Source organism: Notamacropus eugenii, chromosome 3, assembly GCF_028372415.1.
Source record: "Notamacropus eugenii isolate mMacEug1 chromosome 3, mMacEug1.pri_v2, whole genome shotgun sequence".
Lineage (NCBI taxonomy): Eukaryota > Metazoa > Chordata > Mammalia > Diprotodontia > Macropodidae > Notamacropus > Notamacropus eugenii.
In genome coordinates, this window is record NC_092874.1 from 380,043,654 (window position 1) to 380,058,957 (window position 15,304).

Sequence of the window (15,304 nt, forward strand, 5' to 3'; positions counted from 1 at the left end):
AACTTGCAAGTGCATTGGATTCAAGTGAGGCAGGGCTGGCAAAGTCATCAGCCTCACTCTGTCCTCCAGCGTCATCAGATTCCAGTGGCAAGACATAGGTAAGGATGACTGGAGATGACCCCAGATGCAGTGGGAGACCTTGGACTTATTAAGCTAAGTTTCATTTGGTGATGGTTGATAGATTGATGGGCTCAAGGCCCTGGATCATTCTGGTTACCCTTCTTTGGATATAACCATGTCCTTCCTAAAAGACCACTTCAGTAGACTCAGGATCCCAGAAAAAACCTCCCAAGTGCTGAAAGCTAGCAGCAACTTACAGCTCTCAATGTCAGCCCCAGCCAGTTTGCCAGTGGTGCCAAAGTGGATTCGGATAAATTTTCCCTGAGAAAAAAAGGAGAAGAATGAGGAGGAGGAAGAGAAGAATGAGGAGGAGGAGGAGAAGGAGAAGAAAAAGAAGAAGAAGAAAAAGGAGAAGATGAAGGAGGAGGAGAAGAAGGAGGAGGAGGCGAAGAAGATGATGATGATGGTAGTGGTAGTGGTGGTAGTGGTGGCGGTGGGAGGGCCTGTGAGGGAAGGAAGGGCACAATCAGGTTGTAATAGAAAGAGCGGATCCAGTTTGGCCTCACATGCAGACTAGCCACTCCTCCTAAAATTCCAGATCAGGCTCTCATTTGAACTGGAATGTTGAACTGTAGGTTTTTCATGTAAATTGGTGGGAAAAGGACAAGTTTCCAGGATTAAGTCCATACCCAATTGTCCTTTGAACTACTGCTTCAGAGGGCAGTTAGTGTAATCACTTTTTTTTAACCACTTCAGGGATGAGGGAGAGGGAGTGGCCAAGAGCCCATTTATTTATGTAGAACTTTTAAGATTTACACAGTGCTTTCCTCCTAAGAAAGGTAGTACAAGTATTATCATGCCCATTTTATGGACAAGAAAACTGAGGCTAGAAAAATTAAGTGAAATGACAAAGGTTAAACAGCTAGAAAGCGAATGGCTGAGTCAAAAGTTGAAGTAATTTGGAGTCCTTGGAGTACAAGACAGACTTCTGCTGCCATGCCAGTTGCATCTCAAGGAAACAAAAATGGCTTGCCCTACTTAGGAATTTGGTCAGCCTCCTCTATGTAGGTCATCTAGCCCTGTCTACATGTTATAGTCATTGGGACTTTGAGAGATCATACAGTCTATCCTCCTGCCTTTAGGCAAAGCTATACCTAGTTGGACTTAAAAGATGGATATTTAGTTTCCTTTAAAAATCTCTAAAAAAGTACATTTCACAATTTTTCTTGATCATTCATATATTAATCTAGGTCTGTGTCTTTATTGATTTAGGGAACTCCAGGTGTACAATCTCTCTCCACCAAAACAGATAGCAACTCATCTGAAACTCACAAGCTTAATGAATTGCCTGAGGCATGGAGAGATTATATGTTTTGACCATAATCATGGGCCTAGTATATTTCAGAGGTAAGGCTTGGTTCTAGGTCTATCTAGAGTGCCAGACCTGGAATCAGGAAGACCTGAGTTCAAATGTGACCTCAGACACTTACTAACTGTATGGGCCTGGGCAGGTCACTTAATATTTTAGCCTCAGTTTTGTCATCTATAAAATGGGTATAATAACAGTACCTACTTTACGGGATTATTGTAAGGATTAAATGAAATTATAATGTCTCTTTGTAACCTTAAAAGTGCTATATAAATACTAGCTATTATTATCATTGGTAACCTGAATCTTGAATCTTGAAGTTGATTTGAAGTCAGCTAGTGGGATTGGAGAAGGTAACACCATCTACTTCTTTCACTTCCATTCATATATCCTTGAATGGACATGGAAGAAATCATAAATAATGATGAGAAATACTTGTTGAGCTGATTGGGTCAGCTCCAAAATTATGTTATCTGTCTTAGCCAGGCCCTCACTACAGAAGAGCGGATCCTCTGGGTTTACCTCCCCTCTGCTCTTATGTCATTTGTATGAACCCACTTATTTAAAAGGATGTTACAAGGTACTTACAAATCGAGAGGAATTGTTGTTCCTAGTAGTCTTGGCGTTACCAAAGGCCTCCAGCACAGGGTTAGCCTGGATGATTTGATCCTTCAGGGATCCCTACCCCAGGAGAAACAGAAGACAGAACCATCAGAAGTCTGCCATTCTAGGAGTCAGAAACTATGATTCTAACCACAGTGACTTAACCAGGCAGTGAACCCATCTACCACAGGGAGCACTGCTTACTATCTCCGTAAACACTCCTTCATCTTTAATAGCTATCTTAAATATCTTCCATTGATCAAAGTACACTCGAAAGAGATTGAAAATCATTTCATTTTGTTCCTTTCATTTTAGCTAAAAAAACTTTCCCCCCCTTTTTGGCTGTGTTTCCATAACAATCACAGGTATCTCCATGCTTGGATAGATTTCTTTGCATTCTTGGCTCCCATTAACTAGAGAGAAAAGTAGGCTTTATTTCGGGGAAACTTCTGCCTATGCACAGATAGGCTTTCTATGATTGTTTGTTTTTTAAACTATCTCAACAAGTCAACTTGCCCTCCCCAAAGTTTGACTGGTTTCTGGATGTCAAATCCCAGGCCAGGGCAGGTCATAGACTGTCTTTCTAGGGAAAAAAAAAATGTAGCCTTCTGGGGCAACTAAATCTCTCCTGAGACTGATGCGCCCTCTTCTCCCTTCCACCCATTTGGAAAGTCATACCTTGCCACCTGGAGACTGTTTGCCAGTGCCTCCGATGTTGGCAAAGTACTGAATGACCTTCTTGGTATTTTCAGTCTTGCCAGCACCAGATTTTCCACTAGAGATTGAAAAAGAAACAGAGGCCTATGAAGAACCAGGAGGCAGAAAGCACCATCACAATAACAGCAGCAGCCAGGATTCATATCAAGAAAGGCCATCCTTCCTAGTATCTCCTTAGTAGAATACAAGCTATGTGAGGGTGAGAGACTTTTTTTTTTTTTCAAATAATTCTTCGTATTCCCAGCACCTCCATACTGAGAATAATGATAGGCAGGAGGATGATCAGAGTGCTCCACTAATAACTTTATGAAGTCAGGAGAAAGCATAAGGCCTCCATCACCAGTGTGGTCAGTGCCAGGAAGACCTCAATGTAAATTTTTATTGTGAGCATTCACATCTTGGAAATCAATAAATACTATGAATTAAGGCTCGATTTATTGTTTTGTTGATTCTCTAGATTTAATTAAATGATGGGAAAAATATGGATAATGTAGAGTAAACTTATAAGTGTGTCATGAGTAATTTTGATCATCGGAAGGACTTCTTGCCCCAATGAGATTGCACATGCATTTAGTATCTGGGTACACCCAACATCTAGCATGGTACCTTGCATATGGTGGTCTGGACCTACAATTTCATCAGTGTGAAGCAAAGCCCTTCACTGACGCATTTCAATAACCATTCTGTAACTAGGAGAACTGCATGGAAAAGTAGAGAGAATAATTGATCTGCCCATGGTTACATGTCTATATATTTCAAAGGTAGGACCCGAACCCAGATCTTTTGGGTTCCAAAGTCAGCCTTCTATCTACTATGCCACACACATAACAGGTACTTAATAAATGCTTTCATGTTGAATTAGATCAGATCCTTCTATCCAGAGGTTTTGTCGGACCTATGGCAATAGGGACAAGTGACAAGAGATTCTGGAAGAATCTCTCATTATCCCCCCATCAGCTAAAGATACAATGACTTGAGGTATTTGCTACAGTTAAACCTATTTGCAGCCTGCAAAGTTACTTACAAAGCTACTTACAAAGCATAGGCAATTAATTATAATTATGTGAGTGTCTAATTATATGTACAAGAGACCAACATAATTATGTGTATAGACCAAAAGACGGAAGGAATACTTACGTGATTAGCATAGACTGATTTTCACGATCTGTAGGAAGAGGGGAAAAGATACCAAGATGCAATTAGCAAACATCTTTACTTTCCCAGTTTAGCTATTTAGGCTTTGACTACAACCAAACCCAAACAATTATCTCTCTGAGTCACCATTCTTACCATTCTTACAGGCCTCAGGCACAGAACAGAATTTGTCAATGAGACTGAGACTCAGGGAAGCTCAGAGTTGGGAAGCCTGAGGTCTTGGAGGTTGTCTGGTCTAATCTCCTACCTGAGACATGAATCTCCTCTGTAGAATAAATGACCCTTCAGCTTTTATTTGAAGATTTCCAATTATTCAGGAACTTGTGACCCACCAGGCAGGCATCCCATTTTCAGACAATTTTAACCATTAGGAAACAAAGTGGCTCAAATGCATAGAGTGCTGGGTCTAGACCTGGGTTCACATTCAGCCTCAGACACTTTCCTAGCTGTATGACCCTGAACAAGTCACCTTAACCTCTGTCTGCTTCAGTTTCCTCAGCTGTAAATGGGGGATAATAACACCAACCTCCTAGATTTGTTGTGAAGATAAAATGAGATAGCATTTTTAAAGCACTTAGCATCGTGCAGCTGAAATCTACCTCCCTTGAATTTTTACCCATTGTTCTTTTTCTGTCCTCTGGAGCACAAAGAATAGATGGAATTTTCCCCCCACAAGGTACCCCTTCAAACCCTAGGAAACAATTGTCAAGTGCCTCCAATATCTTCTTTTCTCCAGGTTAACCAGTTCTTTTAACTACTAATGATGTGATGAAGGGATTGGATTGAATGGTTTCTAAGTTTCCTGCTAGATCTAAACCTATGGCTCTATGTCCACCCAACCTTGTTTCAGGCATGCCCACCATCTTAGTCACCATCCTCCTCACTGGACTCTTGATGTTTGTTAATGTCCTTCCAAAAGTGATATTCATTCCCCCAACCTTTTGCAAAGGTGAAGGTCTATACTTTTGGAAGATTGCATAAAATGTGAATTTGTTTTATGTTTTGCTTAGTTTTGCTAAATTGCTTTTTTTAATTTCTTTTTTATTTTTTTATAAAAAGCAATGGTTGGATTGGAGAAGAAAACATAGGGAAATACAGATGATATTCAAACAAAAATATCAATAAATGTTTATTCTAAAAAAACCAAAGTGGTTCCCAGTACTTAACACAGTGCTCCATATGTGAGCCATTCAGCTCTGAGCACAGTGGAATTCATGAACTTCCTTTTTCTAGATACTTTATTTCTGTCAGTATAGCCCATAATTTTGGATGATGATGTGACACTGTGGTTTCATATTAAGTCTGCAGTCTACTAATACCCCTAGTTCTTTTATTCCAGAAATTGCTGTGAAACCTCCATCTAGTATTTGTACTAGATGGTTTCTTGACTGTGTGGCTGGTATAAAGTTAAGAGTAACAAGCCTGATTGTAACTCCTAGTCTGATGCCTCATGATGACACAGAGGTTTTCCTGGGCTCCTGTAGACTTTACCAGCAGAGCCTAAGCTCTGGCATCTCCTACCAGGCTGGGAAGACTTAAGCGTGGGATCAGCTCTAATTTACCCTGTACATACCTTTTTCATACATAGTTGTTTGCATGTCATCTCCTCCCTTTAGAAGGTGAGCTCCTTGAAAGCAGGAGCTATTTTTGCCTTTCTTTGCAGAATATGCCAATATAGTCAGTGCATAACAAAGTGCCTGGCAAAGTCATTCAGTCAATCAACAAGCATTTATGTATCAGCACTCTGCTAAGTGCTAAAAATACAAATACAAGCAATAAAGAGAGTCCCTGCTTTCAAGGAGTTTACTAATGGGAGAAGACAACCCATGAAAAGCATAAGAAAGGAATGGGGAGACTGGGGGATTGTGGATAACATAGACAGTAATCTGCAAGGGGGCAGGTAGAGAAAGAAGTCCAGAAAGTCGGCAATAGAACCTGGAGAGGAATGAAGGAATGCATATGACTGTGGCCCAGGTGTCTCCTTAAAATGGAAGTTGTGAGAAAAACTGCCTAATCAGCAAACATATAGTAAATGCTTACTACGTACTTGTTCACTGGATTAGACACAATCTGGTCAAATTCAGTGTATTGTGAGGGTGGGCACTTTCTGATCACCACAACCCACAAAAAAACTATTAAGTCCTCCAAGTATTGAGAGACATTTGACTTTTAGGTGAAATTGAGTTTTTGGGTTTGGATGCATGTTATAAAAGCCTTAAAGTTAATTATCCAAAGCTAACCAACCTGCAATATTTTTACTAGCTATGATTCTCAACTGGGAACGTAGAGTGTAGGCCAGAACTATGGTATTTTATCAGATGAACCTAATATAGTCATGCCCCGTCTTTCCCTGCCTCCCCTCCCCCAGCCTAATTGGTGATTTTTACAATGTGGGAATTTCCAATGTGGAAACTCCCTATACCAGGGGAGATCAACACCTCATTTTCATCTCATCTTTCCTCTCCAACATCATTATTTCCCTCCAGGCTACACTCTAAACTTCCTCTACCAAGCCCCAGCTCTTCATCTTAAAGCTGGCTCCAGCGCTGGAATCCCACCTTAGAAGCATCCTCCACCCCTGAGGCCTCTCCCTGTACATGGCACTTCCTAGAACCTCCATTTAAGGAGGACACACAGGCCAAGCACATCTTATTCTTCTCCAGGCTTCATTCCAGACTTTCTCTACAAGTCCTTTCCCCCAGCTCTCCCTAATCACACACCTCCTCTCTCCTTCCATTTTCAGCTTCCTTTTATGTGCCAGAATATAAGCTCCTTGAGGTCAGGACTGTCTTTTTGTTTGTATTCTTATTCTCAGTGCTGAGCACTGTGCCTGACATATATATAGTAAATACTTAGCAAATGTTTGTTGATAAGCTGACTTACAATCTCCATTTATTTATGCATTCATCCAAAAAGTTGCCTTAAGCACTAAAATGTCATTTGATTTGTCCAAGGTTATGGTCATGCTTAGAGGTGGGACACAGGCCCATGTCTTTCTGACTCTAAGGCCAGACCTCTCTCACTCCATGTCTTTAATGGTAAAGAAATGTCTCTCAGGGTCCCAGTGGTCCAGATGAGAAATTCTCTTCCTTAGCAAACACTTACCCATGAGCATGTCATGGTAGGCATTGTCAGAGATGGAGAAGAGGTGAGGGGGCATCTCTGTACTCTTCTTGCCCTTGTACATGTTGGCCACTCGGGCACCATAAATGGGAAGCCACTTGTATGGGTTGACTGTCGCACAGAATAGACCAGAATAGGTCTGAGAGAGAGAGAGAGAGAGAAACACACAAAAGAAAGTCAGTCTGCCCTTCCAAGAACCTCCCATAAATAGCAAAAGCAGTCTCCTGTACCTGCTTTAGACCTCTCCGTGCCTCATTCTATTAATCATACAAGAGCGCATTCTGCCAGAATGAATGAGAAAACGATTTTCCTTCTCGGGAACAAATCAATGTCTATGTCTATGCTATAATTTAAGTAAAACGCAACTTCTTTTCAATTTGCCCTTTAAAGAGAGATACTAGCCTCTCTGTTCACCCTACAGACAGGTCTACCAGATCATGCCCAGCCATTAGAGAAGGGCCAGTGTAGTAGTCAGGAATTGGTGATTAGGATCACAGATTTAAAAATAGAAGGGCTTTCACCATCTCATCTACTTTCCTCATTTTGTAGATGAGGACCTTGATGCTCATGGAGGTCCAAGGTCACACAGGAATAAGTAGCAGAGCCTAGATTTGAATCTAGGGCCTTTGACTCAAAATCCAACACTCTTCTACTATACCAGGCAGCCTCAGGCACCAAATAGGCCATATAAAGTTGGGGGTCAGGACTGACAGATACTTTAGTGATGATACAGTTTAACTTCTTCATTCTGCAGATGAGGAAACTAAGACCCAGAGAGAAGCCACCAGCCCACAGAGGACTGTCTAGTGAATCAGTGACAGAGTCAGGACCAGCACCCAAGCCTCCTGATCCCCTGGCCAGTGTTCTTCCTACTGCAACACAGCAGCCTACCAGTGAACTCAAGCATCATTCCTTTGAGTGCTAGATAAATAGGGTTAAAGACAAATCTCAATAGAGATTCAGGCCCAGTATGGGGAGAGGTTTCTGGCTCACAGGCCAAGGAACAGATTGTCCATTCATGGGCCATGAGTTCTAATCTCTGCTCTGCCTTAATAAGCACTGTTGTTGTTCAGTTGTATCTGACCGTTCATAACCCTATTTGGAGTTTTCTTGGCAAAGATACTGGAATGGCTTGTCATTTTCTTCTCTAGCTCAGTTTACAAATGAGGAAACTGAGATAAACAGGGTTAAGTGACTTGTCCAAGGTCACAGAGCTAGTGTCTAAGGCCAGATTTGAACCCTGATTGCCAGCCCAGTGTTCTATCCACTGTGTCACCTCTCTGCCCTAGGCTTAGACAAATATCTTAGTCTTTTCTGGTTCCTTAGCTAACAGTAACTAAGCACTCACATGGGTCTGTATTTATTAGATGTGATCCAAAAAATTAAAGTTTTGTTATTAAAAATACAATAAGAATGGTGGGACGGCAGTTATTGCAAAGATTGTAGGTGCTATCATGGAACCCTAAGGTTATAGAAAACTCATCTAATCATCTGGTCCCACCTCTTGCACCTATACTAACAGGGGAGATTCAGTCCAGAATCTCTTTCAGAGACACATTTTAATGACTAGCAACCTTAACTGTGAGGAGTTGCATTCTCATATCTTGGGGTGTAAAATTGATCAGAAAATAAATCATTACATCTTAAGGTTTGTGGCAATGTAGTGCAAGAAGGAAATAAATGTTTATTAAGCACCTACTATGTGCCAGGCTCTCTGCTAAGCACTCTGCAAATATTATCTCTTTTAACCCTCCCAGCAACCCTGGGAGGAGGGGGCTATTATTATCATCTCCATTTTGCAGATGAGGAAACTGAGGTAGATAGCAGTGAGTTATGCCTAGAGTCATAGAGTTAGTATCAGAGGCCAGATTCGAACTCCGTTCTTGACTCCAAACCCAGGGTTCCATCCACTGAGCCACATGACTGCCTCTCGGAGGCAGTTCTTACTAGCTGTGGTGGTAAGAACCCAGAGTTTGGAGGTAGAAGATCTGACTCTGCCAATACCAAGCTCCATGACCTTAGAAAAGCGACTTAGCCTTTCTGGACATTGGCCTCCTCATCTGTAAAATGGCAAAACTGGACCAGATGGTTTCTGAGGTCTCTTTTAGCTTTAAATCTATGAACTTCTGGGACCTTCTTCAAAGAATGAAATGGCATCAGTTTTAGTAAATTCCCATAATAACAGCTGTTATTCATGTAGCACTTTACATGTATTTCCTCATTTGAACTCTACAATAACTCTCTAATGTAGGTTCCATGGGTACCCATTTTATAGCTGATGAAACTGAGATTCAGAGCATCTAAACGGCTTGTCTGTGATCACATAGGTGGTTGGTGTTTGCATCCAGGATTCAAACCCAAGTCTCTCCTGTCTCCAAGGCCAGCACTTTCTCCATTTCTGCAGGTTCCCTCTCAATTATGATATAAATAGGATGCTAGAAAGTTTGTTGCAGGGAAAGATTCTTTTTGATACTGTCTTGGAAACGTTATAAGTGATAGGATGGGAAAAGCAGGCCTTCTCTGTCACTCAGGAAAGAAACCCAAAATATATGCTTCAGTTTGGAGTGAACGGATATATATTCTTTCTTTTGCAGGGGGGCAGGGGAAAGGCAAGGCAATTGAGGTTAAGTCACTTGCCCGAGGTCACACAGCTAGTAAGTGTCAAGTGTCTGAGATCAGATTTGAACTCAGGTCCTCCTGATTCCAGGGCGGCTGCTCCACCTAAGTGCCCTGAATGGGTATTTATTAATGTTAATAATAGCGATAACTCACATTTCTGTAGTACTTAAGGCTTGCAAAACAGTTTTCTCAGAGCCATCTCATGAAGTTGGCACATTTATTAGCCTTCCTTTCCCTATGAGGAACTTGAAGTCCTGACTTACCCTTGGTCACACAACCAGTAAGTGTCTGAGGTGGGATTTGAACATGGGTCTCCTGACTCCAAGGCCAGAATTCTATCTATACCTGGTCCTTCCTGTCTGCTGAGGAAGGATCGATGTCATGATTTCCAAGCTGACCTGCCAGTTGAATACCAGTTTACCCGAAACTGAAGCAACATGGAGTTCATCCTGTCTGTGGAATGAGGGAGCTAGGCCATCGTAGACAGGATGACCTCCATCATCAGAAAGGTTTCCATCTTATACTACCTGAGCCAAAGTTGTGGGCAACCTCGGATGACTTGTTTGCCCCCTACACTCTTCCACTTACATAGATCCTCATGTTGGTATAACGCTGGCGGAGGTTATCCAGGACGCTGGCCTCATTCAGAAAGGTCATGTCAGCCATGTTGCTGGCTTGGTAAAATTTGGGTGGATTCATCTGCTGGATATCATCTCTCTTCACAGTAAGTGTCTGTAAGATTGAAAAAAAAAAAACCAAAACATCATCAACATGCTCATCATTCAGCGAAACATGACCCTAGCTGCTTCCAAGACCTTGGAGCCCCCTCTGACTGACCACGCAGCCCTCTTCCCACACTTCTCCTTCATCCAGATTCAGTCTGGCAGCTTGAAAGGGAGCAAAAATAGTGATTGCTCTTTGGGTAGACTTGGCTCCTGAGATACTGTTGGCCAAGAAGACATGGCTATTGGCCGCTTGCCTAGAGGGGGTGGGGATGGGCTGGGGAGGGTGGTTACAGCACAGTACAGCAATCTGTTCTCATTCCATTTTTTTCTTTATAAAGACTCCCCCAACCTCTCCATCAAGGCTAGAAAGGGAAAAATAGCTTTTTAAAGAGTTAAACCCCAAAATAAGTAGATAGAAAGGTGAGGAGAACCTGGCCAGGCTACGCCAGAGTTCAACATCTGACAACCACCTCTGGTCTTCTGGAGTTCATCCAAATTTAATTCTCTCTCTTACTAGGGGTTTAAAGAGGACTGCATTTGATTCCAGGGGCCTGACTTTGAACCCTGGCTCTTATGTGACATTAGATAAGTCTGAGTCTCAATTTCCTCATCAATAAAATGGGAATAATATTTACACTGAGATTTACATTTGAAAGGAATCTCAGCAGTCCAACCCAATCCAATCTCATTTTACGGATGAAGAAACTGAGGCCAGCAAGGTTATGTAACTTGCCAAAGGTCCTGTAAGGATAAATGGTAAAGTAGGGATTTGAACCCAGGTCCGTGAGAGGATTAACCTTAGCTCAACAGATAGTTAGGTAAAGGCTACACACATACCTCTTCGTTTTCGATCCATGTGCCTCACTTGTGTATTCCGGACACTAGAAAGCGATCCAAGTCAGGACTTATCCTAATCATTTTGTGTTTAGTCACACATAGACCTTGGTGGGTGTCCCTTTGAGCAGTGTGCCTCTGTGATCCCCTGCCTTTTCAGAAAATGTATTTCTGCTGAGAACAGAGCTTGACTTTCATGTGCAGTAACCAGTGCTTTGTTCCCTATGGCTTCCTCTATCTTCTCTGCACAGAAGGTGGGTAGGAAGGTACAACTGTGGGACATCTATGTGCCCCAAGGAGGTTGGCTTCCCTCATTAGCCAACTTAGCCAGGTGGGCAGCTGTGAGCAGCTCTTTCTGGGAGACACAGACTTGCGACAATGAACAAGCTGATAAACTCACAGGACAGTGGAGAAAAGGGCCCTTCATAGTAATGGGTCAGTCTTCTTGGGTCCTCTCTTTTCTTCCTCTCTACGTTTTCACATGGTGGTCTTCTCAGCTCTCATAGATTCAACTATCATCTCTATGCTGATGATTCTCAAATATATGTCTAGCCTGGGGTGGGAACCTGTGGCCCTCTAGGTCCTCAAGTGCATCTGTTCTACAAAATTTGGATTCAAAGGGCCACATTTGAGGACCTAGAGGGCAACATGTGGCCTCAAGGTCGCAGGTTCCTCACCCCTGGTCTAATTCTAACTTCTCTCCCGACCTCCAACTACAGCTACACATTGGGCATCTCAAACTGGACATCTTGTATGTGTAAGACTGAACTCATTATCGTTTCCTGCTGCTAAATTCTCCCATTTCTCACTTTCTTATTACTGTGGAGGGCACCCCCATGCTCCCATTTACCCAGGCTCACAACCTAGGAGTCATCCTTGACTCCTCACTCTCATCCCCTCCCATTCAATCTGTTTTTGATTTTACCTTTGTAACATCTCTTTGTACAGTATATACCTTCTTTTCTTCTCTAATACTGCCATCACACTGGCACAAGCCCTCATAATCTCACACTTGGACTACTGCAATAGCCTGCTGGTGGGCCTTCCTGCCTCAAGTCTCTCCCCATTCGAGTTCATGCTTCACTCAGCTGTCAAAGGGAGCTTCCTAAAGAACAAATCTCTCTCTCTCTCTCTCTCTCTCTCTCTCTCTCTCTCTCTCTCTCTCTCTCTCTCTCACACACACACACACACACACACACACACACACACACACACACACACACACACACACATTCAATAAACTCTAGTGGTTCCCTGTCAACTCCAGGATCAAAATAAAATCCTCTGATTAGCTTCTAAAGTCCTTCATAACGCAGCCCCTTCCTACCTTTCCTGTCTCCTCATACCCCACGTATCCCCACATGCTCTGGGCCTCGTTGTTCCTCTCCATCTTCCAACCTCACGGATTGTCCCTCATGCCTGGAATTCTCTCCCTCTTCATTTCCACCTTCTGGTTTCCCTGGTTTCCCTCAAGTCTCAGTTAAAATCCAAACTTTCCTAAGAAGGCTTTCCCAATTGCCTTTACTGCTCCTGCCTCCTCTCTGTTTATCATCACCTCCAGTTTATCCTATTTCTTGTCTGTGCATAATTGTCTGCAAGTTGTTCCCCTCCCACCCCATTAGACAGAAAGCTCCTTGAGGGTAGGGGCTATCTTTTGCTTTTCTTTGTATCTATAGCACTTAACACACAAAGTATCTGGCACATAGTAGAGGCTTCATAAATGTTTGTTGACTAAGATGATGCTGATGATCATAGTACACATTTCTATATCACCTTAAGATTTATACACAATAGCCCTATGAGGAGGGTAGTGAAGATATTTTTATTCCCGTTTTGTGGATGGAGAAACTGAGGCTCAGAAAAAGTTTTGTGACTTACTTGAGTTTATACAAGCTGGGATGTATTAACAGGCAGGATTTGAGCCCAAGTCTTTCTGACTCTAAAATTTGCCATCATCCCCTATGCCATGCCACTTCTGAAGGACCTAAGTTCAAAGCCCTGCTCTACCACTTACTGTCTGGATGACCTTGGACAGTTATTTAACCCTACTGAGCCTCAGTGTGCTCACCTATAAAGAGACCATTGACTTAGATGACCTTTGAAGTACTTTCCAGCTTTAAATCTATATTGGCATTATTAGTATTTTTAGGCACTAATAATTATTAGTTATCATCAGTTGCTGATTAGAAAATTAAGGCTCAGAGAAAGAGCCTCATGATCTATTCCCACATCACCTAAGTGGCACCTAGAACTCAAACTCCACTTTCTCTCTTTCGGCAGGGGTAGGCAATTTGAGTTAAGCGACTTGCCCAAGGTCACACAGCTAATAAGCGTTTGAGGTCAAATTTAAACTCAGGTCTTCCTGCCTCTAGGTGTGGTGCTCTATCCACTGTGCCACCCAGCTGCCTTTTACCACATAGCTGTCCTATAATGCTGACAAATTGCTTAAGTTTAGTGGGCCTCAGTTTCCTCAACTATAAAGCATGGGAGTTGAAATAGATGTGACAGTCTTGAACTGGACTTTGAGTCAGCACAAATATGGTACAGTGGAAAGTGCTCTTGATCTAGACTCAGAGGACCTGAGTTTGAATTCTACCTCTGATATTTACAAGCTAGCCAGGAGTATCTCATGATGACCTCTCTCTTGCCCCTTTCTGCTCTAAATTTGTTATCCTCTGCCTATTGTTATACTATGAAGATAACTCTTGGAATTGGGGTTCGCCCTGAGGGATGTCTCCCTGCTTACCTGGTTGGTGATGGTCTTGACAGTGACTTGGCACCCTGCTCGGATTGAATCTTGCCAGCAATGAAACCCTCCTTTTCGTCCTTTACCCAGCACGACCTCTTGATGTCATAAGGCTTGTTCATAGCTTCGATCCTCTCCTTATCTGAGGGTGCCAGAAAAGGCATGGGATCCACATTGTCTCCACACTCGCCTTTGTACCCTCCGGGCATCTTGACTTACTTGAAGGAACCAAAAGGGATGAGGAGCAGGAGGCTGGACTTCCCTTGGGACTGAAGGAGGCCAGAGAAAGGAAGGGAACAGGATTTTACCAGATAGACAATGTTTCCTGAGGAACGTGATTTGTTGTCTGTCTCTAGGCTCTGGAAATTTTCCCTGACTGTTCCCCATGCCTGGACTGCTCTCCCCACTCCACTCCACCTACAGACCTCCAAGGCTTCCTTTATGTCCCAACTGAAATCCCATCTTTTACTGGAAGCCTTTCCCATTCCCTCTTAATTGCAGTGCCTTCCCTTGTTAGCTATTTCCTATTTATCCTGCATACAGCTTGCTTTGCATATAATTGTTTGCATGTTGTCTTCCTCATTAGATTGTAAGTTCACTGCGCGCAGGGAAAATCTTTTGACTCTTTTTTGTATTCCCAGCTCTTAGTGGGGTACCTGGTACATAGTAGGTGCTTAATAAATGTTTAGTGATTATTACCGTTCTATCAGTGCCTGGCATAGTACTCTCTGTGTCCTGGGATTTGATCGGCTCTGGTTGGATGAAATAGAACTAGCGTATATTGTTACCTTTGTACCTTGATTACAAGGATGGAGATAGCCTAAGAAGAAGGGGAAATGGGGGAACTGGAAGCTCTAGAATTCAGAACTATGGAACTCAGAACTAAAGAATGATGTGAGAAGTCAGGGGCCAAGCAACGAGGCAGCGTAAGGTAATGGTAAAAGGAACAACGGCTAGAGAGCGTTTAAATAGCACTTTGAGGTTTGCAAAGCACTTTACACATTTATTCTCACAACAACCTTGGGAGGTGGGTCCTATTATCTCCATTTAACTGATGAAGAAACAGAAGTGACTTGCCTAGGGTCATGCAGCTAGGAAGTATCTGAGACCAGATTTGAATTTAGGAAGATAGATGGGTCTTCCTGACTCCAGGTCCAGCACTCTATCTACCAGATCACTTAGCTGTCTAAAAATTAGAGCTGTCCTAAAGTGGAATGAGCTGCCTTGAGAGGTGATTGGCTTTCCCTACACACAAAAACTGAATGATTACTTACAAGGTATTTTATAGTGGGCATTCTATGGATTAACTGAGATGGTGTTCCAAAGCATGAGGTCCATTTCATTTCCATTATT

At 42.6% G+C, this 15,304-nt stretch overlaps 1 protein-coding gene across 1 annotated transcript in view; it reads right to left on the minus strand.

Moving 5' to 3' along the window:
* MYH16 (myosin heavy chain 16) overlaps positions 1-14,160 on the minus strand; it is a 78,494-nt gene extending 64,334 nt beyond the window's left edge. The window contains 8 exon segments of the mRNA XM_072597642.1: positions 318-381; positions 2,018-2,110; positions 2,711-2,807; positions 3,887-3,914; positions 7,010-7,166; positions 10,235-10,378; positions 13,952-13,983; positions 13,986-14,160. Coding sequence (XP_072453743.1) covers positions 318-381; positions 2,018-2,110; positions 2,711-2,807; positions 3,887-3,914; positions 7,010-7,166; positions 10,235-10,378; positions 13,952-13,983; positions 13,986-14,160 — 790 coding nt within the window.
* Between the last annotated feature and the right edge of the window lie 1,144 nt (positions 14,161-15,304).